The following is a 24,085-nucleotide window of genomic DNA, read 5'->3' on the forward strand; positions in this document are numbered from 1 at the left end:
TTTTTGTTACGCTTAATAGGCTATATATAAGTTTAAAAAAAGATTTTATGAAGTGAAAAAGTTTGATTTCTTTCTTTAACAAGTATATAGAAGAAGGATTTGCACCTGCTATGATTTCTGCCAAGAAAATTACACTTGAAATGAATATCGAACCCGAATTTCATAAGAAACGTGTGATATATAGGAAGTAAGAATTTTATGAGAATGTTGATAATAAAATCTCAAATTTTTTTGAAGAGTCCTTTGGAGTTGATTACTTTATACATAGTAGACAAAACTATTTTTTCTCTTCAAAATAGATTTGAACAATTCGAAGCATATGAAAATATTTTTGATTTTCTATTTAACGGTAAAAATTAAGATCACTACATGATGGAAATTTGAAAAAATATTGCCTTAATCTTGAATGTTCCTTAAAGCATAATAATCAATTCGATATTGATGGTTTAGATTTATTTTCGGAATTAAAAGTATTAAGGAAAATAGTGCAATTAGAAGATAGTAGTTTAATTAATACACTCGGTCAAATAAAAAGATTCGATTCTTTTTCCAATGCCTATATTACTTATGGAATAATGTTAATAACTCTTGTTACCGTCACTTTAGGAGAAAGAAATTTTCAAAATTAAAATTGATAAAATATTACCTAAGATCATCAATGCATCAAGAAAGGTTAAATAGATTAGCTTTATACAATTAAGAAAGACTTATTAGGAGTTATTCATTATAAGAAAATTATTAATAACTTCGCATCTAAGAAACGCTAGAAAAATAGACTTTAAATAAATAAATATTTTTTTTAAAAAAAAAAGTTAAGGCCCATCATAAATTTTGGCTTTAGGCCACAAAACTTGTTGGGCCGCCCCTGGGTCATCATACTCCAAACCAGCATTTCAAATGCAGATATTTTTTTAGTTGGTGGCACCAATGGTTGGGGCTTTAACATGAATGGCTGGCCTAATGGCAAGATTTTCAATGTTGGTGAATGGCGATGTCGTTGGTAAGGGAAATCATATACTCTAATTAATGAGAAATCATCTATTTAATTTTTGTAATTTGCACATGCAAAATAGAGCCGATAGTCTACCGGAAATAACATATTTGTTTTTTTAAAGGCAGGGATAAGGTCTGCGTACACTCTATCCTCCCCAGACCCCATTTGTTGGACTCTAAGTTGCGCGGACTCTTCGATTTTGGTGTCGTCCCCGTCCCGATACGAGACGGGAATGGGAGCGGGAGCGGAATACTCCCGGATTCGGTCAACTGACTTCGGACACTTTGACCAGAGTCCATCGACAAATTTGAGAGAAAAATTAAGATTTTGATTTCTCAAAAACAAAAACAAAACAGATTTAGGAGAATGAAAGATTGAATTCTACAATATTCATATAAGTTTTTCACAGAATATCTCTCAAAATTTATAATATTTTTATAGCTCTACTTTTTATTAGCCGAATCCCGGCATCCATATCCATATCCGGATTCGCATCCCCGAATCTTAAAATTTAGATTTTGCCGAATTCGATACTCGGATCCATCCCCGTATCGTATACCAGCACCCGAATCTGAGCAACTTAGGTGAGACTACACAGAATTTGTTGTTGTTGTTGTTGTTGTTACTCATGCAAAATAGATAGTGCAAATAATAGAATGTGTGTATGTGTATTTTTTATCCAGAATTTAAGTATCAAGTCGGAATGCACAATGTGGTAATAGTGAGCAAGGTAGGATTTAATTCTTGTAATGCTACGGGAGGAGAAGTTGTGAGTTCGAGGGGTTGCTCCGATGGTAAGCAGCCTCCACTTCTAACCAAGAGGTTTTCGAGTCTTCCCAAGAGCAAGGTAGGAAGTTCTTGGAGGGAAGGATGTCAGGGGTCTATTTGGAAACAACCTCTCTACCCCAGGATAGGGGTAAGGTCTACGTACATACTATCCTCTCCAGGCCCCACTAAGTGGGATTATACTGGGTTGTTGTTGTTGTTGTTGCTCCTACTGGAGGAGAAGTACTTAGTACAGGAGATGATCAAGTATTAGTTCCAAAGGGAACAACTTATTTCATCTATAGTATCGGAAATCATTGTGCTAAAGGCGTCAAAGTTGCGATTGACGGCAATTGATTTACTTTAAACTATATTTACCAAAATTTAAAAGAGTTTTTTGTTTCATTCTAACAATTGTAACCAGGTAATAGTTAAAATATTTATCATCTAGCCAGTAATTGCCCTTTGTTTGTAGAGTACTTGAATGGAAAACAAACATAATGAAATTTTCATTTCGTTACTCTTCTGCTACAAGTTACGACTTACTAGGGTTATTTTTTTTGTGGTTTCTCATCCGGTGTTCGATATCCGTATTGGATCCCGACTATATTCAGATTCGCGCCGAGTAGGGTCTCGTTCGGGGATAGTGCTCTACCAAAGATTTTTTGTAAAAGATATAGTTACAGTTAGTAGTTAACCATAGTTATCATAGTTAGTTAAGTTAATTTAGTTGTAATTAGATGTATAGTTGGGCCCCACTAGTTGGTTAGAGTAGTTAAGTACAACTTTTTCATTTACACTATTTAGTCGTCTTCATTCTCTCTGTCATTGAAAAAAGGAGCAGAGTTCTTCTTCTAAAAAATCCTCTCTCTAAAATTCTCTCTTCTTAATATTCGATTTCTAATTGCATGCCATTGATTAATTCATGATGGTATCAGAGCAGTATTAACGAGTGATTCTAGGAAATTTTTCGAGCAGTTGAAGAAAAATTCGAGAGGATCTACTCAAATTCAAAAGCTTAAACCCTAATTTTTCGTATTTCAATGGCAATTCCTGAAGATTCAACCACGAATGCGAATGTTGGAGCTCGATCTGGAACTGGAATGGTCAGAAGCACGACTATACTGGATCATAATCATCCTCTTTACCTCCATCCTTCAGACAGTCCTGGATCCATGTCGGTGGGATTAATTTTGATAGGAATAGAAAACTATTCTTTGTGGAGTCGTGCGATGAAAGTCGCATTGCTAGAGAAGAACAAATTATGCCTAGTTGACGGATCGACATCGAAGGAAGATTTTGGTACAAAATTGGGAAGTCAATGGGATCAATGTAATGCCATCGTCACCTCATGGCTTATGAGCAATGTAAGTAGAAAACTGGTCATAAGAGTGTTGTTTTCTTCTAATGCTCAGAAGATATGGGCAGCTTTCAAGGAGAGATTTGACAAAGTGAATGGATCGAGACTGTACTACTTGCACAAGGAGATTTTCACTCTAACACAGGGAATCTCATCTGTTTCGACATATTTTACTAAATTGAAGGACATTTGGGCAGAATATGATTCAATATTGCCACCTCCTTCATCTGCAACTGAATACATTGAGCAATTGGAATATCAGCGTTTGTTGCAATTTTTAATGGGGTTAAATGATGGTTTTGAGCAAGCAAGGAGTCAAATATTATTGATGCCAACATTGTTGTCCATAGATAAAGCTTATGCTATGGTAGTACAGGATGAAAACAGGAAAATGATTGCTGGAAATGCATATGGGCAAGCAGGGCACACTGATCCTACAGCTCTTTTCACTGCTCGACCAAGTAGAAATTTCAACTTAAAATGTGAATTCTGTCATTTAAAAGGTCATACTAAGATTGAGTGCTATAAGCTAATGAAATATGAATTTTGTAATAAGACAGGACATCGCAAGGAGAATTGTTACAAGATTGTTGGATATCCAACTAATTCAAGCAGAAGAAGAAAGCCAATGCAGTGATGGTTGACTCAACTGGACAGCAGGACTTGAGAAGTCCACAGACTACTTATCAGTCAGGAAGAAATGTTGAGACAGGTCAATCTTTCACCAAAGAGTAATACAATCAATTGTTGCAATTGTTGAACAAGAACTTCATTGAAGAAGCAAGTGTCAACATGGCAGGTAAATGTTTCTGTGGCAATATAGCACTCTGTGAAAACTTAGAGCTATGCAAATGGATAGTTGATACTGGTGCTACTAATCACATGACTGGTGATAAAAGTTTGCTAAAAAATGAAACTTCAGTAGGGAACTCAGGGCAATTTCAACTACCTACAGGGGATTCAGCCACTATTTCTCATATGGGAGAATGTCAGCTCACATGAGGTGATGTATTGAAGGATGTGTTATGTGTACCATCTTTCAAGTTCAATCTTATGTCAGTCTCAAAAGTAACAAAAGATCTTAAGTGTAGTGTTAACTTTTTTCCTCAATGTTATGTATTTCAGGACCTCTTGTCTGGGAGGGTGAAAGATATTGGTAAAAGAGAGGAAGATCTATACATTCTATCAGCTGCACTAGGAAAGAAAATGAATAAAGACTTTGCAATGACTAATAAGGGAAACATAGATATATGGCACAAAAGAACATGACATGTACCGGTTCAGGTTCTTAGAAGAATTTCCAGTCTACAAGGATATAGTAGCAACATACACAGTAGTACATTGTCTAAATGTGAAATCTGTCCCTTAGCTAGACAAACTAGAGTGCCATTTCAAACTAGTACTAGCAGAAGTATGTGCAGTTTTAACTTGATTCATTTGGATGTATGGGGACCTTATAAGGTTGCTACTCATAATGGAATGAGATATTTTCTTACACTAGTTGATGATTATACTAGGTGGACTTGGGTGTTTCTCATGAGACTTAAGTCTGATGTTATTTTCTTGCTCAAGAATTTCATTGCTATGATTAAGACACAATTTGACAAGCAGATCAAGGTCTTTAGGTCAGACAATAGTGGTGAGTTCTTCAATCATGCCTGTAGAGATTTATTTCAATCACATGGAATTATTCATCAAAGCTCATGTCCTTACACTCTTCAGCATAATGGAGTTGTGGAAAGGAGACATAGACACATACTTGAAACTGCTCGAGCAATCAGATTTCAAAGATATTTATCCGTCAGGTATTGGGGACACTGTATTGACTCTGCTATATATATCATCAACAGGATTTCTTCATCTGTTTTGGGGTGTAAATCACCCTATGATCTGCTCATTTGTAAACCACCTTTACTAATACATCTCAAAGTTATGGTTGCCTATGTTTTGCTACTAACCTAGTAAACACTGACAAATTTGCACCAAGAGCTGTAGGGTCAGTTCTATTGGGCTATGTTGCACATCAAAAGGGATATAGGTTGTTGGATTTGGAGAATAGAGTATTTTTTATCAGTCGAAATGTGGTGTTCTATGAAGACATGTTTCTTTTTCATGTAGCTGAAAGCACATCCAACTCATTCTTCTTAGACATGTGTCCAGTGCCTAGGCAGGATTTCAGTGAAGAACCAATGGCAGTGGAATGTTCTGCTACAGATAGCTCTTATGCCACACCTAATATTCCAAGCCCTTCAGATATGATTTCTGTTCCTTTAACTGAACAGGACAATCCTTCAACTACTATTCATAGCAATGCTGAAGTTCAACCTAATCCTCCTGCAGCCCCAATTGTTTCTTCTGATGTTCCCATTGATGTGGGATTAAGAAAATCAACTAGGGTATCCAATACCTCTATATGGCTTAAAGATTATGTTAGACCAGACAAGTCAGGCTCTGTGAGTTGTTGCAAATATCCTATCTCAGAGGTTATTGGATATGAGGTCATCTCCTCAAAGTATTAAAGTTATTTGGCTAGCTTCTCTATTGAAGTGGAACCTACAATATATTCTGAAGCAATCAAGGATAAAAGGTTGGTGGAAGCAATGCAGGCAGAGATTCAAGCCTTGGAGGATAATAAAACTTGGGAGTTGGTTCCTTTGCCACAAAGATAGAAGGCTATAGGGTGCAAATGGGTCTATAAGATCAAGTATAAAGTAACAGGAGAAGTAGAAAGATTCAAGGCTCGTCTAGTAGCCAAAGGATATAATCAGAGGGAAGGATTGGATTATCAAGAGACCTTTTCACCCGTAGTGAAAATGGTCAATGTTAGGAGTGTGTTGGCTCTTGCAGCATCAAGGCATTGGCTCATCCATCAAATGGATGTCTATAATGCTTTTTTGCAAGGTGATCTCACTGAAGAAGTATATATGACTATTCCTCAAGGTTTCTATGGTTCACACAATAAGTCCACAGTTTGCAGGTTGATGAAGTCTCTCTATGGACTCAAGCAAACATCTAGGCAATGGAATATCAAATTAACTTCAGCCCTAAGGGATGTTGGTTTTCAACAAAGTCACTTGTATTATTCTCTTTTCATCAGAAAGACAAAAGCTCACATAGTCATTGTTTTGGTCTATGTTGATGACCCACTTATTACTTGGGATGATCCTGCACTACTTCAACAAACTAAATATGAACTGCAATCTTCTTTCAAGATCAAGGATCTAGGAGAGCTTAAATATTTCATAGGCCTAGAATTTGACAGAAATGGTGATGGAATATTGATGCATCAATGTATATATGCATTGGAGCTTATTTCTGAGTTAGGACTCTCATGTGCAAAACCTGTGGGATGCCCTATGGAGCCTAATCTGAAGCTTACCACTTCTGAATTTGACAACCATGTAGGATTATCTGATGATGTACTGCTAACTGATCCTGGACCTTATCAAAGGTTGTTGAGTAAGCTGCTCTATTTGACCATCACGAGGCCTGATATTTCCTTTGCTTTCTAGAGTCTCCGTCAACTCATGCATAGTCCCAAAGTTTCACACATGGAAGCAGCACTTAAAGTGGTGAGATACATCAAAACTAGTCCAGGACTAGGAGTTTTCCCCCCGACAAAATGTTCAGAGTCATTATCAGCATATTGTGATGCGGATTGGGTTGCATGCCCCAATACACGCATGTCAGTCACTGGTTATTTTGTCAAGCTTGGTAGTTCTCTCATTTCTTGGAAGTCAAAGAAACAGACTACCATATCTATGAGTTCAGCTGAGGCTGAATATCACAGCCTTGCTTCTACTGTTGCTGAAATTGTATGGATACTTGGCTTACTCAAAGAACTGGGAATTGAGCACCAGTCTCCTGTACCAGTTTATTGTGATAGCAAATCAGCTTTTGCAATTGCTGTCAATCCAGTTTTCCATGAGCGCACGAAACATATTGACATTGATTGTCACTTCATCCGTGAAAAGATTCAACAAGGCCTCGTCACTACTCACTATGGCGCTACACAAGAACAAGCAGCTGATCTCCTCACCAAAGGCCTTAGTCAACCACAACATGCCTATTTGTTGTCCAAGCTAGGACTTTTGAACATTTTTCCCAGTCCTAGCTTGAGGGGATGTAAAGGATATAGTTATAGTTAGTAGTTAACCATAGTTAGTTAAGTTAATTTAGTTGTAATTAGATGTATAGTTGGGCCCCACTAGTTGGTTAGAGTAGTTAAGTACAGCTTTTCTATTTACACTGTTTAGTCGTCTTCATTCTCTCTGTAATTGAAAAAAGGAGCAGAGTTCTTCTTCTCAAAAATTCTCTTTCTAAATTTCTCTCTTCCTAATCTTCGATTTCTAATTGCATGTCATTGATTAATTCATCATTTTTCCATACCCAGGGCTCGAATTCTAGACCTTTAGTTAAAGGTGAAGTAGCTCATCCATTACACCTCATCCTTTGATGGTAATTTAATTAATAAATCATTTGAATGTTAGAAACTAGACTTAAAGCGTTACAATTTTGTTAAATAGCGAATCATGACAATACAAAAGTTTTTCACTATCTAGCAGTACAGAATGTGGAAGGCAGCAAGGCTGCTTAAAGGATTTTAATGTTTAATCTTATAGTTATGTAAGCTATGATTTAATCCTAAGTCATTTTGAGGTCGCTTAAGACGTCTCTAGCAGCAGACTAAGTTTTATCGTCGCCACAATCCAAAATATTACCATCACCTAGACTATTGTTTTTTTAATTTATAAAGAAATTAAACCTTCGATTAATCTTTCTACAAACTTGAGCCTCAAGTCCCAAAAAATGAGCAAAATAGTTAAGGTGATGTTTGTTTTCAAAGCTGAACATGAATAATCTAGAGGAATTTTTTAGTTTTGTAGAAATTGAAAAACTTTTTGGTTTAATGTTTTGTTTTTTTACAAACATTAAAAGGAAGTCTGAAAACCTTTTTCACCTGTTTTTGTGAAGCAAAGTTCAACCCAACAAGTATTCTTTTTCACGGTAAATACTTGAGACAATTGCCAAAGAGAAATAGGAGAATAAAAACAATTAAATTGGATAACAAAATAGACCACAAATTACCCTAATCGTATTACAGATGTTTCTTGGAGATAATTAATTAAGATTGAGGCACAAACTATGTTGCTCACTGACTATCTTAGTTTATGAACAAAGCGCAGTAAGGTCTTATAGCTATATAAAATATTTTTTTCTCACAATTTTTTTTTTTTTTTAAAAGGTATACAAATACAACTATGTCTTTTTATGCTGGTGCGCATTTGGCCTAATTCATCGAATATTTATTTTCTCTCACCAGCATTATATCGTGTGATATGTCTTTCAGAGCATAGTGAAAAGAAAATTATGTCCATTAAAACATCACTAAATGTGTAAAATCAGTAAATATTTTCTTTCTTTACTGAAATTTAAATCCTGATATTACATGATTCATTCTAACTTCATTTAACAATAAGGCACACCTTTGAATGTTACTACAAAATTTTCTTTTGCACACACTTTTCTAGTTAACAAAAAAAACTATATTTCAATGGAATTTTTATATTCTTATACACTATATAAAATTATATTACCCTCCCTACTCAAGTTTTACTATAATTACATTTTATATACCCAATTACCATTTATGTATATTTTAAGGGAATTAATGATAATAACTAGTGTCCTAAAATTACTCTAACATATCTTCCACTCCCTCACGTTTCTCTCTCCACATCCCACCCCTCCCTCCCCACGTATCTTGCACAAGAGAGCAGCAATTCCACCATTGACAATCATTAAAAAGTTTTGGAGCTTTGAATTCGAATTTGGGTTTTCAAAAAATAGTGTTTGTTTGGATTGGATGTTGTTGCAAAGAATTGAGAATTCTCTCTACGTCTCTCTATCTCTCAATCCAAATTTCAGTAATGTAAAGCAAAGGAAAAGAGAACAGCAATTCCATCATTGACAGCCATTAAAAAACTTTGAAGCTTTGAATTCGAATTTGGGTTTTCAAAAATCATTATTTGTTTGGATTGGGTGTTGTTGCAAATAATTGGAAATATGGTTTGGAGTTTATATCTCAATTTTGAGCGGTTTTGGTGAAGATTAGACTTGATTTTGGCTGAATTTCGAAAAAGAAGAAGAAGAAGAAGAAGAAGAAGAAGAAGACATGACATACATTATACTACAGAAATTGTAATAAAATTGTAGAAAAATTATATTCTGTTGTTTATATATTTTTCTTTTATTTATTTAACTATTGTATGAAAGTTGAATAACATTATATAAAAATTATATTTAAGTTGTATGATATTGTAGTTGTATATAACTGAGTAGAAATATTGTATGAAAATTGTAGATAAGTTGTATAATATATAATTAGTTGTATGAAATTTATTTTTGCTATGTATAAATCAGATACAAAATATACAAAAGACATATTATATAAAATTTGTATTTAAGTTGTATGTTATTGTAGTTGTATTTAACTGGGTAGAAATAATGTGTGAAAGTTATAAATAAGTTGTAAATAAATTGTATAATATATAATTAGTTGTATGAAATTTGTTTTTACTATGTATAAATTAGATACAAAATATACAAAAGACATATTGTAAAAAATTGTATTTAAGTGGTATTATACAAAAGGAAAAATAATGTATGAAAGTTGTAGATAAATTGTAAATAAGTGTATACTATATAATTAGTTGAATGAAATTTATTTTTAGTATGTATATTGTTATAAATATGTCAATTTGTATTAAATTTGTACGAAAATTATTTTTAAATTTGTATGTTATTGTATCATATATTGTCTGAGATGCCGCTAATTATTTGATTCTCACTATTATTGGCACTTTACAAGTTTTTTGAAACCATGAACACACTCAAAAGAACGATAGTCTAAGAGCAGACCGCGAAGTCTTAATTTAATTAGAGCAACGCGAAACTTAAACTGCTTTAAAGATAACTTCAGTAATGCAATAACCCATCAATTTTTGTCATTGACATTTGCTTACATATACTTATCGTTGTCTTCTTGTGAATGAATGTGGTAATTGTAATTTCTAGGTTTATTTTCAACTCCCAAGTCCTCGCCATGAAAGGGGAAAAAAGGAAAATAAATTAAGGAGAAAAAACTTTAATGCTTAATTTGACCCAAATTGTAAACAGAATAGGACGAGAACTATTTGGTAGCTATGAACTTGTGACGTAACGGGAATAGTATTTGCTCTAAAATTTGCGTAATTGAAGTTTTGTTTGTTATGGCTTAAAATAGGTAATACACAATTGGAAGGAGTCCTCTTAAAAGATGAGTGGAAAGAAAATAGGAAAAAGATATAACTAAATCTCCTAATTTAAGCACTAATAATGGATTGTATATATTTTGTAGTTAAACTGTGTTTAGGTCGGGTAAATTCAAAAATATAAATATTTTTCGTAATAAAGTTTCAAATAGTGTATTGAAATGAAAAAATTGCTATTTCAATTAGCATTATCAGAAAATATTAAGAAAGAGGACAAGACGAATAGGCCTGATGTTTGTTGGGCTTCATTTTACAAAATTGGGCCCCCAAAGCCCTACTAACCCTGTGTTTCTACACTTTATAAGCCTCTTACCATCTCAAATCTGAAAACCCTAGCAATCAGTTGCAGCAGCGGAAAGAGCAGACCAGCATTTTCTTGCCTCAAGGTATAAACCCTAACCAATTCGACTGCCCCTTAACAATGTCATCTATATGTTTATTGCACGTTTGCTCACTCACAGTTACAATATTGCAGCTAAATCGATTGAGTAGAAAATGTCGATCGGAGAAATCGCTTGTACCTACGCATGTTTGATCCTCAACGATGAGGACATCCCTATCACTGTATGTTTCTTTGCCCTTACGATTGTTTTCCGGATTTGTTTTATTATTTTGTGATGTATTGGTTTTGGTTTGTTTTGATTATTAATAGGCTGAGAAGATTTCAAGTATCGTAAAAGCAGCAAATGTCACCGTGGAGCCTTACTGGCCGCTCTTGTTCGCCAAGCTTGCTGAGAAGAGAAATCTCTCAGATCTCATCATGAATGTTGGTGCCGGCGGCGGTGGTGGTGCCGTAGCCGTAGCTGCCCCCACTGGTGGTGCCGCCGCTGGTGGTGCTGCAGCTGCTCCTGCTGCCGAGGAAAAGAAGGTAAACGAAATTAGTGGTCCTTTTTGGAATCTGTTTAACCCTGAGTTGCGTACTTATTATTGTTTGTTGAATGTGTGCAGGAGGAGCCAAAGGAAGAAAGTGATGATGATATGGGATTCAGTTTGTTCGATTAGAAGCTGTTTTCAGTATGATCTTGTCTGTTTCCAAAAAAATAGTTGGCTAAGTTTTAGTATTTGATGTTTGAGATATTCAGAGAAGTGTAAGAGTACATGTAATTTTGAGGTTAATGACTCCTGTTTTGCTAGTTTGTGCCTTATTTTTAGCCATTTTTGTCGTTTTGAAATCAAATGTTTGTTCTTCTTTTGCTTGTTTTTATTCTCTGTTTCTTTTAATTGTTTGTGCATTTAAATAATAAAAAACTTGAAAAGATTTTGAGGTTCTTTATGATGAAATGAGGTACAATGAAAACACACTCAGCTAGCTCAAAACCCTTCAAATTGTATCTCTGTTACTTATAAACCGAAAGTCTTGGATGTAAGTTTATGGCATGTTTTAATACCAAATTAGTAGGCCCTCGTCGTGGTTTTAAAGAAATAGTTAGGTCTCCATGATACATTCTCAACTAGCTCCAGACCTTTTTAGATTCGAACTCTGTTGCGTGTAAACCGATACATCATATGCTTTGCAAAGACTGACGCAGTTTAGTTTCAAGATAGTTGGGGCATTTGACTGATAGATTTTGCCATGTAAGAGTGACATATTTTAATTACAAGGTAGTTGGTGCCCTTTATGTATTCGTGAAACTTTCTTCCTCAGCTTCAAACCTTTTATATTCTGACTTTGTTGCTAGTAGAGTGATATTTTGGGATGCAAGATTGTCAATTTTAAGATAGTTGGTGAGGCAGCTTAATAGTCTTAATCTTCTGGTTGAAGGCTTGGTAGAAGGTGGAATGTGCTCCATTTTTCCATATGCATATAAGCTGAGTTTTCTTTTTGTTTGGGTCTAAGTTGCACTATGACAACTTCTGGACTAATAGCTAGCTGGATTATGTATTTACATATGATAAGTTGTTCCTAGGGAGTAGTCATGTGTGACTGATCTTGATGAGATCTGCTTTAATAATCTTGTATTTTTCGTATGAAGGAGCCTATAATTTTGTACTTTAATTGAAGAACTCCTAGTCCCTTGTTCTGCGTATCGGTTTTGTTTGGCTGAACGTCTAACCTTTGTTGTAATTTGTCCTATAGAGATATCTATATCTGTAGTGTGTCATGCTATATATTTAGAGTAATAGTAGTCATATTTTGCCAGACAGGTGATATGTTATCAAAGGACTTGTGGGAATTGTATAATTGAACTAAGCCACAAACTGCGAAATTGAGTTTGTGTGGAGTTACTGTGAGGTGAAGTACATCTCTTAGTTGGAATGTTGCAGTTGACTACTCAATGCATTTGATTTAAGTTGCACATATGGGATTAGGTGAGACTTAACAGTATCCTGCTCCCATCTCTTTCTGTTGAACTACCAAAACTTTAATTATATGCGAGAAATTTTTGAAGTTGCCAATCGTCACCGCAGTCGTTTCTCATTCTATCTGATGGAAATCACTGCTTGAGTGCCTATCAAGTGGTGAGGTGCCAGAGCAATACCTTACGACTTGAAGTTGCCAATCATCACCGCAGTCGTTTCTCATATACAGTCAAAAATAATTTAATCAATTTATCCCACTCACCTCAAATTGAGTGATAAGTATTCAGTAATGCTTACTCTAATTACTTTAAACCCATCTTCCCGCGACCATCCTCAAGTCAAATACTGGTGAGATAAAATATACTCCTAATTATAATACTTGATTTCCTAATAAAATTGACAGAAGTGTAAAATTGATTGGTTCTTACAGATTTTGATAAAAGTCCCACCAGTAATGAAAATCGGACTTATTTGTAATTTAAGGAAATTCTCTCCTATATATATCAATTGAGAAGTTCTCTCTTCTATCAAGCTTTAAAATCTTGAATTCACCCCTTCACTTCTTTCAACGACAACAATCCCAATGTAATTTCACAAGTGGGACCTAGGAAAGGTAGTGTATATACACACATTGTAAAGATAGAGAAACTATTTTTGATAGACCAACAACAACAACAACAACGACCCAGTGGAATCCCACTAATGGGGTCTGGAGAAGGTAGTGTGTACACAAACCTTACCCCTACGCTGAAGGGGTAGAAAGGCTGTTTCCGAAAGACCCTCGGCTCAAGAGGACAAAAAAAAAAGGAGACAATATCAGTATCACCACATAAATCATAAGAAAAATAGGAACAACATGAAATCTAAAAGAAAGATGTAAAGCAAAAGCGATAGCTAGTAAATAAGTCTGACACTGAAAAGCGAAATAGTAAGACACGACATTGCCACTAGCTATCTTACACAAAAACCCTACCAGACTAGTCTCACAAAAGTGCGAAGTAGTAAGGCAAGACTCAACTACCTCCTAACCTACAACCCTAATACTCGACCTTCACGTCTTCTTATCTAGTGCCATGTCCTCGGAAATCTGAAGCCTCGCCATGTCCTGCCTGATCACCTCTCCCCAATACTTCTTAGGCCGCCCTCTACCTCTTCTCGTGCCCTCCACAACCAGCCGCTCACACCTCTTTACCGGGGCATCTGGGCTTCTCCTCTGTACATGCCCCAACTATCTGAGTCTCGCTTCCCGCATCTTGTCATCAATGGGATCCTCAACTCAAGTAAAGCAAAATTCTGGCAGTAGTACAAAAAAGTTCATCTCCCCCTCCCAAAGTTAGTCGCTTATTTGAACCAGTACATTCTAAGGAGTTTCATTCTCAATACATTCCAAGGAACTGAGCATGAAATACAAAGATATAATATCAACCCTGTTTGACCAAAAAGTGTTGAGCTTTTCGTTAAACCAATTAATAAAGAAAACGGAGGATAAATCTTAGTCAAACATAATTAACTCTAGATCTAAGCATTTTTAATATGAGAATCGAAGGAGGTCTGACTTATATAATATTTCTTAAGATGATTAATAGACACCGAACGTAAATGATAACCTTACATTTTTGATATATTGTTCCGTATTTGTAAGAGCAAAGAAGGAAGAGAGAGAAAGTCGTTGATAATTATGAGATCTATCTTTATTGATTCAACAATGATGATTGTAAAGAGTTGTAACCAAACTCTGGGCTTTTGCTTCATTGTTGGAGATCCCCCCTGTTCTCATCTTCAATACATTGTTCCTCTCTTTTTCTCGGATAGGAACCCCCACTTTCTTGCCTTCCTCTCTCCTATATATATTACCAATTTTCCTATATATCCAACAGTCATTAACCAACGTACCTTCTCATGAATGTACTCTTCCTTACTCGCCCAAGTATTATGACATATATTCTGTCGCATAAGCCTTCTAGTGGCTTGATCTCGGCAGTAGTCGAGATACTCATTGCTACTACGCCTCGTGGACACGACTATGACTTGGTCGACCCCTTACCATTCCTTTTAATGATAACCATCTTGTGGTTAGATTTTGACCCATACAGTTAGTCCTTCTGCCCGTTGGGGTCGCCTCTTGGCGAGCTCGATGGGCGGATTCTGTTAACTCAAGAGTTAGGAGAAATCTGAACGTTATGTGAGGAATGATATCCTTATGGCGAGGTAGCGACGTGACGCTTTAAGGATTTCGTTGGATCATTACATCAGTTCAGAGTTGGATCATCACATCGATTCAGGGTACCATGAATATTTCTTATGAATTATTATTGTGCACGTTTCCCAAGCACCGTATCTTTTCCTATGCCCTTTCCGTTTTCTGATTGGTGGCTCTTGGATTTCCCGCTCAGGACATTTATGTCCCTATAAATAAGGGAACCTCTCATTTGATTATTATGCTTTTCAGTTTATCTAAGAAAGAACTTCGCCAACTTCCTTCTTCTCTAGTCTTTCATACTTCTGCTTTCGCTAGAATTCGACGGGACCATTACCTCTTTTTCTTCACCGTTCTTGTTTATTTCGATCAAGAAAGACAAATGGCTAGTGCTTCTTCTCGATCTGATAGAGTAGTTGGTGCTCCGATGCCAAAAAATGACGTATCCCTATTCGAAGAGGGGGTGGAGGTAGTGGAAGACGAGGGATTTCCTATTGTGGATGAGATAGTTTCTCATTCGGGGAAGACGAGGACCAATTTTTACAACCCTTTTAGAAATGAACCGTAACCCATTCCTTCCACTATGGATGAGGCAGTGATCACGACGCTCAAAGCTAAGTAGGGAATCCCTTCCCATATCGAAATGGTGCCGGCGGGGAAGGATATTGTGCATTTGCACCGCCCGGGATACTGCACGTTTTACGTGTACCCTTTTGTTATTGGGTACACGCTTCCTCTTCCTTCTATGGTGGTGGACTTCTGCCGCTTCTATGAAGTGTGCCCGACTCAACTCTCTCCGTATGCGTACAAGCTCTTTCTTATGCTCATCAAGTACATGGAGCTGGCCAGCCGAGGAATTTCCCTAGGGCATATGCTCCACATCTTTGCCCCTCATTTTATTCGGGGTACAATGATCCATATGCGCCATCGAGGAAGAGAGAGTTTGGTGGTGAATATGGACGATAATGCCAATCGACGCTTTTGGGAAAGCTACTTCTATGTGCGGACAGAGCACCTTGTGGCGAACTCGGCAGGGTTTCCAGAGACGTGGAACTTCGCTCGTGAGTTTTCCTTTGTTTACTTTGTGATTTTTCTTAAGACGATCGTCGCTCGTCTTCCTTTAGGGGACATCGTTGAGGACTTGTTTTTGCTTTTGCAGCCGAGGGACTACATCCCCCGCCGATTGCTGATATTCGCAAGTGGGTGTGCACAATTCTCCCCCACACGGTGGGAATTCGTGAGTGGGCGCCCTTCCATGAGAAGTTTGGGCGCAAGCCTCTTACTGGTGAGTTGGTTTGTTGTAGTTTTGATTTGTTCCATGCTTCGTAGTTTTTTTTAACCTTGTCATTGTATGATGTAATCCCTCCTTATTGACAGGTCGGAGATGAGTGAGGAGGACGAGAGCTCCTCTTCTCACATTCCGTCAACCGACGCCCTCTGCCCGTCCTGCACTGAGGGTTGCTGCCCAGCCTGCACCAAGAACTATTGTCCGTCCTACGCCTGCGGCCAAAGATGTATGCTTGAAGGTTACTTAGCCAGAGATTCCGACTCCCGCAGTCTGTTCAACGGTTGAATCTTCCCGCACCAGTAGTGGAGAGGCCCTATCGAAGAGACGAAAGGTAGTGTTGGAAGAGGTTTCTCCAGCCGAAACTTCTTTGATGGACGTCCTTTCCCGGCGGTGACCGAAGTTAGAGGTGGTGCCAACTCAGCCGTGGAGACGACGCCCGTTGCGAGCGTTCAAGGGGCTAATGTGGCGGAGAGACAGAGTTCTGAGACCGCCGTTGTTGTTTCGGGTGGCCCTTAAACATCTCGACCGAACCGCACCCCCTCTTCGGCTAGTGAGAGGGGGAAGGGCGTCACGGTTGAGGATATTGAATCCGAGTCTGACATTGACCCTGAGGACATGAGGATATTTGAGGAGGGCTTTACCCGTACTGTGGTAGAATTGGGAGGCCCTTAATGAATACTCAAAATTCCATCTGATCTCAACCTGCTGCAAGATACGGTGGACTTTGTGCCGCAGTTCGATCTTCTATGCTCCACCGCTGAAAGCGGAGCTCTTCAGGATGTTCGCGACTCCGAGTTTTCACGCGGTCTGGCCATGATGGGCCTAAGGGTGAGTTCCTTTTTGTTTCCTTTGCTTAGTGACCTTTGTTTTTACTAACTCATTTCTTCCTTCTCTTCTTCTTTCTTTTAGACTTACATGTTTGAGGTCGAGAGTGCTCGTAGGGCAGAGACGCAAGCTGTGATTTTTCTGAAGATGGCTGAGAAGTATTAACGATACCGTAACAGATGTCGTGAGATGCACAAACAGCTCAGAGGGGGCGTCAGTACCCAGTCTACCAGGGAAGAATTGGAGAAAAGAGAAGAGGTACTGATGCGGTCTATCCGCATATGTGGTGAGCTTGAGGAGCTGCTACATGCCAAGGACGAAGAGCTTGAGGTGGGAAAAGGGGTTACCGCGGAGTGCGAGGACCTTCAAGCGAAGGTGCTATCTTTACGAGCTGAGCTTGAGAAAAATGCTGCTAAGGTCGACGCTCTGAGTGCTGAATCGACAGAGAAAGTGGCCAAGCTAGAAAAGAAAGTGGCCGAGATGGAGAGAGCTGAGAATGCTCGAGTGTCAGCTTTGGCGAGGGCGGCGACACTAGAGGATACTATCCGCATCCTCAAGTCTGAGCAGGAGTCTGAGAAGGAGACGACCACGCTAAGGGAGGCACGACTTGAGGAGCGAATTGGTGAACTTGATCGGGACGCTTCAATCTTGGGAGACCGAGTTGCTGCTCTTGAAGCTAAGAAGCGCAATTGTTGGTCCAAGCTCCCCAACGAGAGTCTACTTCAACCACTGTTCCCCACCACCTGTATGAGCTATGGGTCTATGCCGAGGCCCAACGTGATATATACAAGGGTTTATGGGAGGCGGGGAATGTTCTAGAGGCCGCCTTTGAAGATGCTCGAACGAAGGCATGCGAGGCTCGTACTGCCTGCGGTTACAACCCTGCGACACCGGAGGCTGGCGAGGGCGTTGATGTTGAGGATGGGCTTCCTTCTGATGATGATGATGCTGGGGAGAACGACGATGGGGATGATGGCGAGTGAAATTTTTGCTGCAACCTGTGTACTTAGTTTTTTTGTTGTTGTTTATTTTAATCTTCTTCGTGAGGGCATGTTTTGGCCTTTTGTAAGGTGCGGCTGTCGCGCATGTATATTTGTACAAAATAGTTGTTTAGCCTTCGTTGGTGTATCTTTTGATTTTCTTATTCCTACTCTCCTGTTTGTCTTATATATATATATATATATATATATATATATATATATATATATATATATATATATATATATATATTTTGCGTTCGACCTTCAGATTGTTTTTTTGTGATGAGTCCCTGATCTTTTTAATTTGGAATCCGACCTTGCCCTGACCGGGTAGGATCTCGTCGTGTGAGTCTGAATGAAGTCATTTTGGATTTTCAAATTCGGGCGAGATTGACTTCTGGTTTGCCAACTCGGGCAGATTCAATCTTAATTCAAACGAAGTCGAATTGAGACTCGCCATCTTGGGAGAAGTCAGTTTCGACTTGTATATTCGAACAAGGTCGAACTCAGAGTTTCTGTCTTGGGCGAAGTCAATTTCTGACTTATATATTCAAACCAGGTCGAACTTGAAGTTGTCGTCTTGGGCGAAGTCAATTTTTGACTGATATATTTGAACGAGGTCGAACTTGGAGTGGCCGTATTGGCCGAAGTCAAGTTCTAACTTATATTTGAACTAGTTTGAACTTGGAGTTGCCGTCTTGGGAGAATTCAATTTCTGACTTATATATTCGAACAAGTTCAAATTATAATCTGCTGATTCGGGTGGACGAATTTTTACTTTTTCTTCGCGATGGCCGACGGCCGCATAGACGTGAATTTGAGATCGAAATCGTAATCCGTTTGACGATGGCCAGTGGCCGTAAAGGTGTTAATTCGAGTGAGGTCGAATTGTGACACATTTAACGATGGCCGATGGCCGTAAAGGTGTTACTTCGAGCGAGGCCGAATTGTAACCCATTTGACGATGACTGGTGGTCGTAAAGGTGTTAATTCCAGCAAGGTCGAATTGTAACCCATTTGACGATGGTCGGTGGCTATAAAGGTTGTTAATTCGAGCAAGGTCGAATTGTAACACATTTGACGATGGCCGGTGGCCGTAAAGGTGCTAATTCGAGCGAGGTCGAATTGTAACCCATTGTATTATTTTTATAGGAGAACATAACATGTTGCCATACTGTTTATGCGTGCGTCGTGGTGAGTCCCGATGTGCTTGGTTTTGCTTTTACTGGAGAATTCTGGGCGTTTCGTGGGTGAGTCCCGGTTAGTTTAACCTTGCTTTCATTGGAGATTTCTGTGCGTTTCATTGGAGGTTACTGTGCATTTCATGTTGGAGATTTTCTTAATAGTCGACCTGTGCTGAACCGTTTCTGTTTTTTGTAATTCGGTACGGCTTAGAGGGCTTTGCTAGGTCACTGCTTGCGAGGTGGTGTGGTACGGAGCCTTTTCATGGGGTGTTTTGGTGGCGCTCATTCCTTGTTCGCATACCTGTGAGAGTGCTCGTGTTCCTATTCTGAACTAACAAGAGATCGTGGTAAGTGAAACCCAAACGAAATTGCATGTTACCTTGGCCTGGTAAGTTGGTGAAAGGAGGAATAGCGTCGTAGGGTCGCTCGCTTCGCCTCGTACTCGAATGATGATTTCAGGTTTGGCGGTCATGTTCGGCTCCATCATTGACCGCGTCTAGGCTACTCGTGGGCTGGACTTACCTTGCCTGTTGGGATGTCAAAACCGAGTCCCGATCCGACCCCGTCCAATATGCACAAACAACAAGGGAAACATGTCATACTTTGTTCATAAATCGTCCAGTGCATGTGGGTACGATAATATGACAGGATATGCCCGCTATTTCAAAGGATCACTCAGTAGGCTATCATCCCTTCCTAAGAGGTGGGAGTACGGGTCGACATATAAGGTGAATATTTCAAATGGGGTTGCGGTCATGCCAAGCACATAGTGATCGTGATTCTACTTTAAACATGCATATGGCGTGTCAAACCCATCATTATAGGTGAGGCATGGGTTTTGCATAGACATCGGTCACAATTTCTATTTTATGTAGAGATCTGACTTACCTACCAGTCTTTCGAGTTGGTGTTTATGCCGAGATGATGAGGCCATGACATCTTGGTAGTGATACTTGGCTAGTTCTAGATCTAAAGGAAACTAAAAATTTTGGCTAAGAAATCCCCACAGACGGCGCCAAATTGTTTGACCAAAAAATGTTGAGCTTTTCATTAAACTAATTAATAAAGAAAGGATAAATCTTAGCCAAACAAAATTAACTATAGATCTAAGTATTTTTAATATGAGAATCGAAGGAGGCCTGGCTTATATAACATTTCTTAAGATGATTAAGAGACACCAAACGTAAATGATAAGCTTACATCTTTGATATATTGTTACGTATTTGTAAGAGCAAAGAAGGAAGAGAGGGAAAGTCGTTGATAACTATGAGATCTATCTTTATTGATTCAACAATGATGACTGCATAGAGTTGTAACCAAACTCTGGACTTTTGCTTCGTTGTTGGAGATCCCCTCCTGTTCTCATCTTCAATACATTGTTACTCTCTTTTTCTCGGATGGGTACCCCCTCCTTCTTGCCTTCCTCTCTCCTATATATATATATATATATATATATATATATTATCAATTTTCCCTTTTATCCAACGGTCTTTAACCAGCGTACCTTCTCATGACTGTATTCTTCCTTACTCGCCCAAGTATTGCGGCATATATTCTGCCGTGTAAGCCTTCTGGTAGCTTGATCTTGGCAATAGCCGAGATACTCGTTGCTACTATGCCTCATGGGCACGACTATGACTTGGTTGACCCCGTTCCATTTAATGATAACCATCTTGTGGTCAGATTTTGACCCATACAAACCCTTCCCAAACGAGAAACCCTCTATATCCTTCTGATCTTGATCGATCACTATCAATGGACAATACCAAGGATTCTAGTTCTCTTTTGTCTTATTTGGACCAATTTTTGTCTTTGCAACAAGTCTCCAAGGCTCAACCCTCCGATATTTACATTTGCAGTTCTCAAAAACAGGTACAATGGGCTTAAAGCCTTGGCCTTTTCCATTATAACCAGAGATCATTTTGATGACTCCACAAACCCTTTACTTACCAAGGTAACCCACGAATGCATACCCTGCTCGGAAGTTGACTATCTCACAAATCCTACTTTTGTTGACACAGAGTTGCCATTTTTGGCCATACATCTTCCGTATACTTGCTTGCCACCATCTGTACTAGAATCAGATTGAAAGGTCATATATCTACATATGTAGGGATCGAACCAAAGACACCTTTGTTTCGTGGTGGCATTACGCGCAAAGGCTTAATTAAAGCGTCGACTTACTTAAAGCAGACACTGTTCCACTCGAACAGGAACTCAAGTTGTTTTATGAAGGCCAATCCCCATATGGACCACGTTTTAAGGTACCGAAAGTCAAGTGTAGATAGACCAGAGAGAGTGTTCTTAACGTACCGAGACTTGAAGAAGGACACATTGTGCTATTTGAAAAAGTTGGCAGAATTTATGGGTAAAATATGAGATATATATGGTTAGCTAAGTATTGGGACAATGACGGTAAGAGTAACATGTCTCACATAATTATAGTTTTAGGGAAAATTATCTTTCGTAGATATATAGCTTCTCTTCAAGAAATAGATAATTAATAAATTACAGTAACATTTAGCATGAATTAATGAATATATATATATACACACTAGAGTTACAATGACAGTACTGGGTGCTGAAGCATCAATTATTTTTGGACCCAAACACTACAGGACACTAGTTTTATTCATAACTAGTTGCCACAAAGAAGAGCTTTCGGATTTTCCAGAGAAGTTTTCCAAGAAGATCTCGGGCTCGATCTTGTTTAGTATTATTCTTTTAATGTAAGACTAAGCTAAGCTATTATTCTTTCCAAGGTACGTATAACCAGTGAACATAAAGTGATAGAAGAGCGAATATAATTCCAAGGTGCAAAATTAAGAAGGATGACAAGAAATGAACAAGCTGGTGTTAAGCAACATACCAATGAAGAATTAAGCTGCATGTAGTATATGATCTGAGCATTTTCTCAAAGAGAAATTTGTAGAGCTAGTTTGGCACTCTGGCCCCCTCCTCATTGAAAGATATGGATGGAGGTGGACAGAATGCCAAAATGGCTCTACTGAGATCAGAAACCCTAAAATGAACTGAATTTATAAACTAGTAGAAAAAACTCATACACGCTTCATGTTGTAGATGCTAAGTTACTAATATATTGGGGGTTCACAAATTCATTATGGCCTTTGATTTTTACGAGTGACTATATACAGCTATATATATGAGCTCAAATCAATGGGTCCAACTAAATTTATTACTATATATATGGAGATAAAGTTGGGTGCATGAGCGAGCATGGTGTTAGTACGACTTAGTGGAGGGTAAAAGGGAAAGGTAACGACTTAGTTCTTTCCTTCAGTCTTGTACAATGTGGACACACTTGCCCTTGCATATCTGTACAAGAAAAGAGACTTAGCTTTAATTTGTTTGACTATATATGATGATTCTGATAGCTGTAACTATGATTTGGTTTTTGACTTTTGCAGCAATAAAGGAGAGTGCAAAATGGGGCTGCCATTGTCTCCCATTTACTAGGTAATCACCATTGTCAACTCACATCAATTCTACCCCTTTTTACATTTCAATCTTTCATGCTCCCCACCCCCAAAACCCAATCAGCCTTTTGCTCCATAAATTGTTAATGGGCATTGTAGTGTAAAATTTTTTTACAATCAACTCATTTATAAGGTAATTATTGTTATATTTAATAATATTATTTGGTAATCTATAGTAAATGATAAGTAACATATTATAACATTAATGATATAAAAAATTTATTATATTATCATTGTACATGACTTAAGACCTTTATAAATGGCAGATAAAGAGTTGCAATGATAAGATTTGGGAAGAAATTAAAAGACGGATGAAAATGTATTTATATGTTTTTACATGACACCTTTTTGGTTATTTAGCTACTTTTATTTCTAAATTACGTGTGTACCTTTTTGTTGCATGACATGTTTTCAGCTGTCAAATTGTGTTCATGCCAAAACATGGATAAGAAAAAGGAAAGTTATCTCAATTCATAAACCTTTATAAAACATATAGTAGTAAAGTATTTCTCTAATGCATGTATAAGTGTGTACTTAATATGCATATTGTAACAAGTTTACATTTTTCATAGAGTGAATCTTGACTAGCATGAGTCCTTAATTTGAATTCACATGCAATCTTTTGAAGTTATTCACATTTCACACTGCCTCCAAAAGTGATCATTTTACGTTGTTTTTTTTTTCTTCTTTCAGAAGGTGAAAAATTATCTTTCTCATATTTACGTATTTGACAATCTTTTTAGTCAATGTACCAGCTAATAAAATGAAGTCATGGTTCACTGATATAATAAATATTCTGCATTTGTATTTGACAACATCTCCGTTATCGTCCAGCGGTTAGGATATCTGGCTTTCACCCAGGAGACCCGGGTTCGATTCCCGGTAACGGAATTTAGTTTTTGGTTCCATTTCTATTCAAATATATTCAGATTACTGGAGGAAATGTTATAAAGATTAGGTTGCATCTACAATTTTCTCCTCTGCTTCAGTTACTGATACCTTTTTGGACACATAAGCAGTCGCACGAAGCCAATAGAAAATTCATTGAGTCATCATTCTATCATAGCTATTAACTATGGAATTAATAAAACTTCGATTAGAGTATTATTTTTCAAAATACTTGAGATGACATGTTTCTAACCTTACACCACACTTGCAATAATTCGATACGGTCACCCCCAAATTTTCAACATGGACTTTAAAAAGGCATTCTAGGGATTAATATTCTGCAAAAATTACGATCAATTTTTCCTCATTTCGAGAATTACAACCACCAATTCACATTCTGCCCATCCTAATTAGTTCCATTATTTATTAAAATTTCTGATAATATTTATGCTCAATAGAACAAGAAACTAGCATGGACCTCCAATTACAACCA

General features: G+C 37.8%; 2 protein-coding genes and 1 non-coding gene across 3 annotated transcripts; all 3 read left to right on the forward strand.

Moving 5' to 3' along the window:
• Positions 1–2,802: 2,802 nt before the first annotated feature.
• LOC138873737 (uncharacterized) lies at positions 2,803–3,756 on the forward strand. Its single transcript, XM_070152215.1, has one exon. It carries the CDS (start codon positions 2,803–2,805, stop codon positions 3,754–3,756), a length of 954 nt encoding a protein of 317 aa, XP_070008316.1.
• Positions 3,757–10,670: 6,914 nt separating this feature from the next.
• Positions 10,671–11,565, forward strand: LOC104213902 (large ribosomal subunit protein P1). The gene is made up of 4 exons (XM_009763457.2): positions 10,671–10,818; positions 10,908–10,996; positions 11,085–11,300; positions 11,381–11,565. Exons 2-4 carry the CDS (start codon positions 10,928–10,930, stop codon positions 11,432–11,434), a joined length of 339 nt encoding a protein of 112 aa, XP_009761759.1. The 5' UTR covers positions 10,671–10,818; positions 10,908–10,927; the 3' UTR covers positions 11,435–11,565.
• An 11,958-nt stretch (positions 11,566–23,523) lies between these two features.
• On the forward strand, positions 23,524–23,595 carry TRNAE-UUC (transfer RNA glutamic acid (anticodon UUC)). Its single transcript has one exon. It is a non-coding gene; the product is annotated as a tRNA-Glu (tRNA).
• The last annotated feature ends 490 nt before the right edge of the window (positions 23,596–24,085 follow it).

This window comes from Nicotiana sylvestris, chromosome 1 (assembly GCF_000393655.2).
Source record: "Nicotiana sylvestris chromosome 1, ASM39365v2, whole genome shotgun sequence".
Lineage (NCBI taxonomy): Eukaryota > Viridiplantae > Streptophyta > Magnoliopsida > Solanales > Solanaceae > Nicotiana > Nicotiana sylvestris.

What these genes read in the sequence shown, in the direction of transcription:
- LOC138873737 (XM_070152215.1), top strand. Translation starts at nt 2,803, where the DNA reads ATGGCAATTCCTGAAGATTCAACCACGAATGCGAATGTTGGAGCTCGA.
- LOC104213902 (XM_009763457.2), top strand. Translation starts at nt 10,928, where the DNA reads ATGTCGATCGGAGAAATCGCTTGTACCTACGCATGTTTGATCCTCAAC. An exon ending in ATGAGGACATCCCTATCACT is followed by an intron (nt 10,997 to 11,084) that starts GTATGTTTCTTT and finishes GATTATTAATAG; the next exon opens with GCTGAGAAGATTTCAAGTAT. An exon ending in CTGCTGCCGAGGAAAAGAAG is followed by an intron (nt 11,301 to 11,380) that starts GTAAACGAAATT and finishes GAATGTGTGCAG; the next exon opens with GAGGAGCCAAAGGAAGAAAG.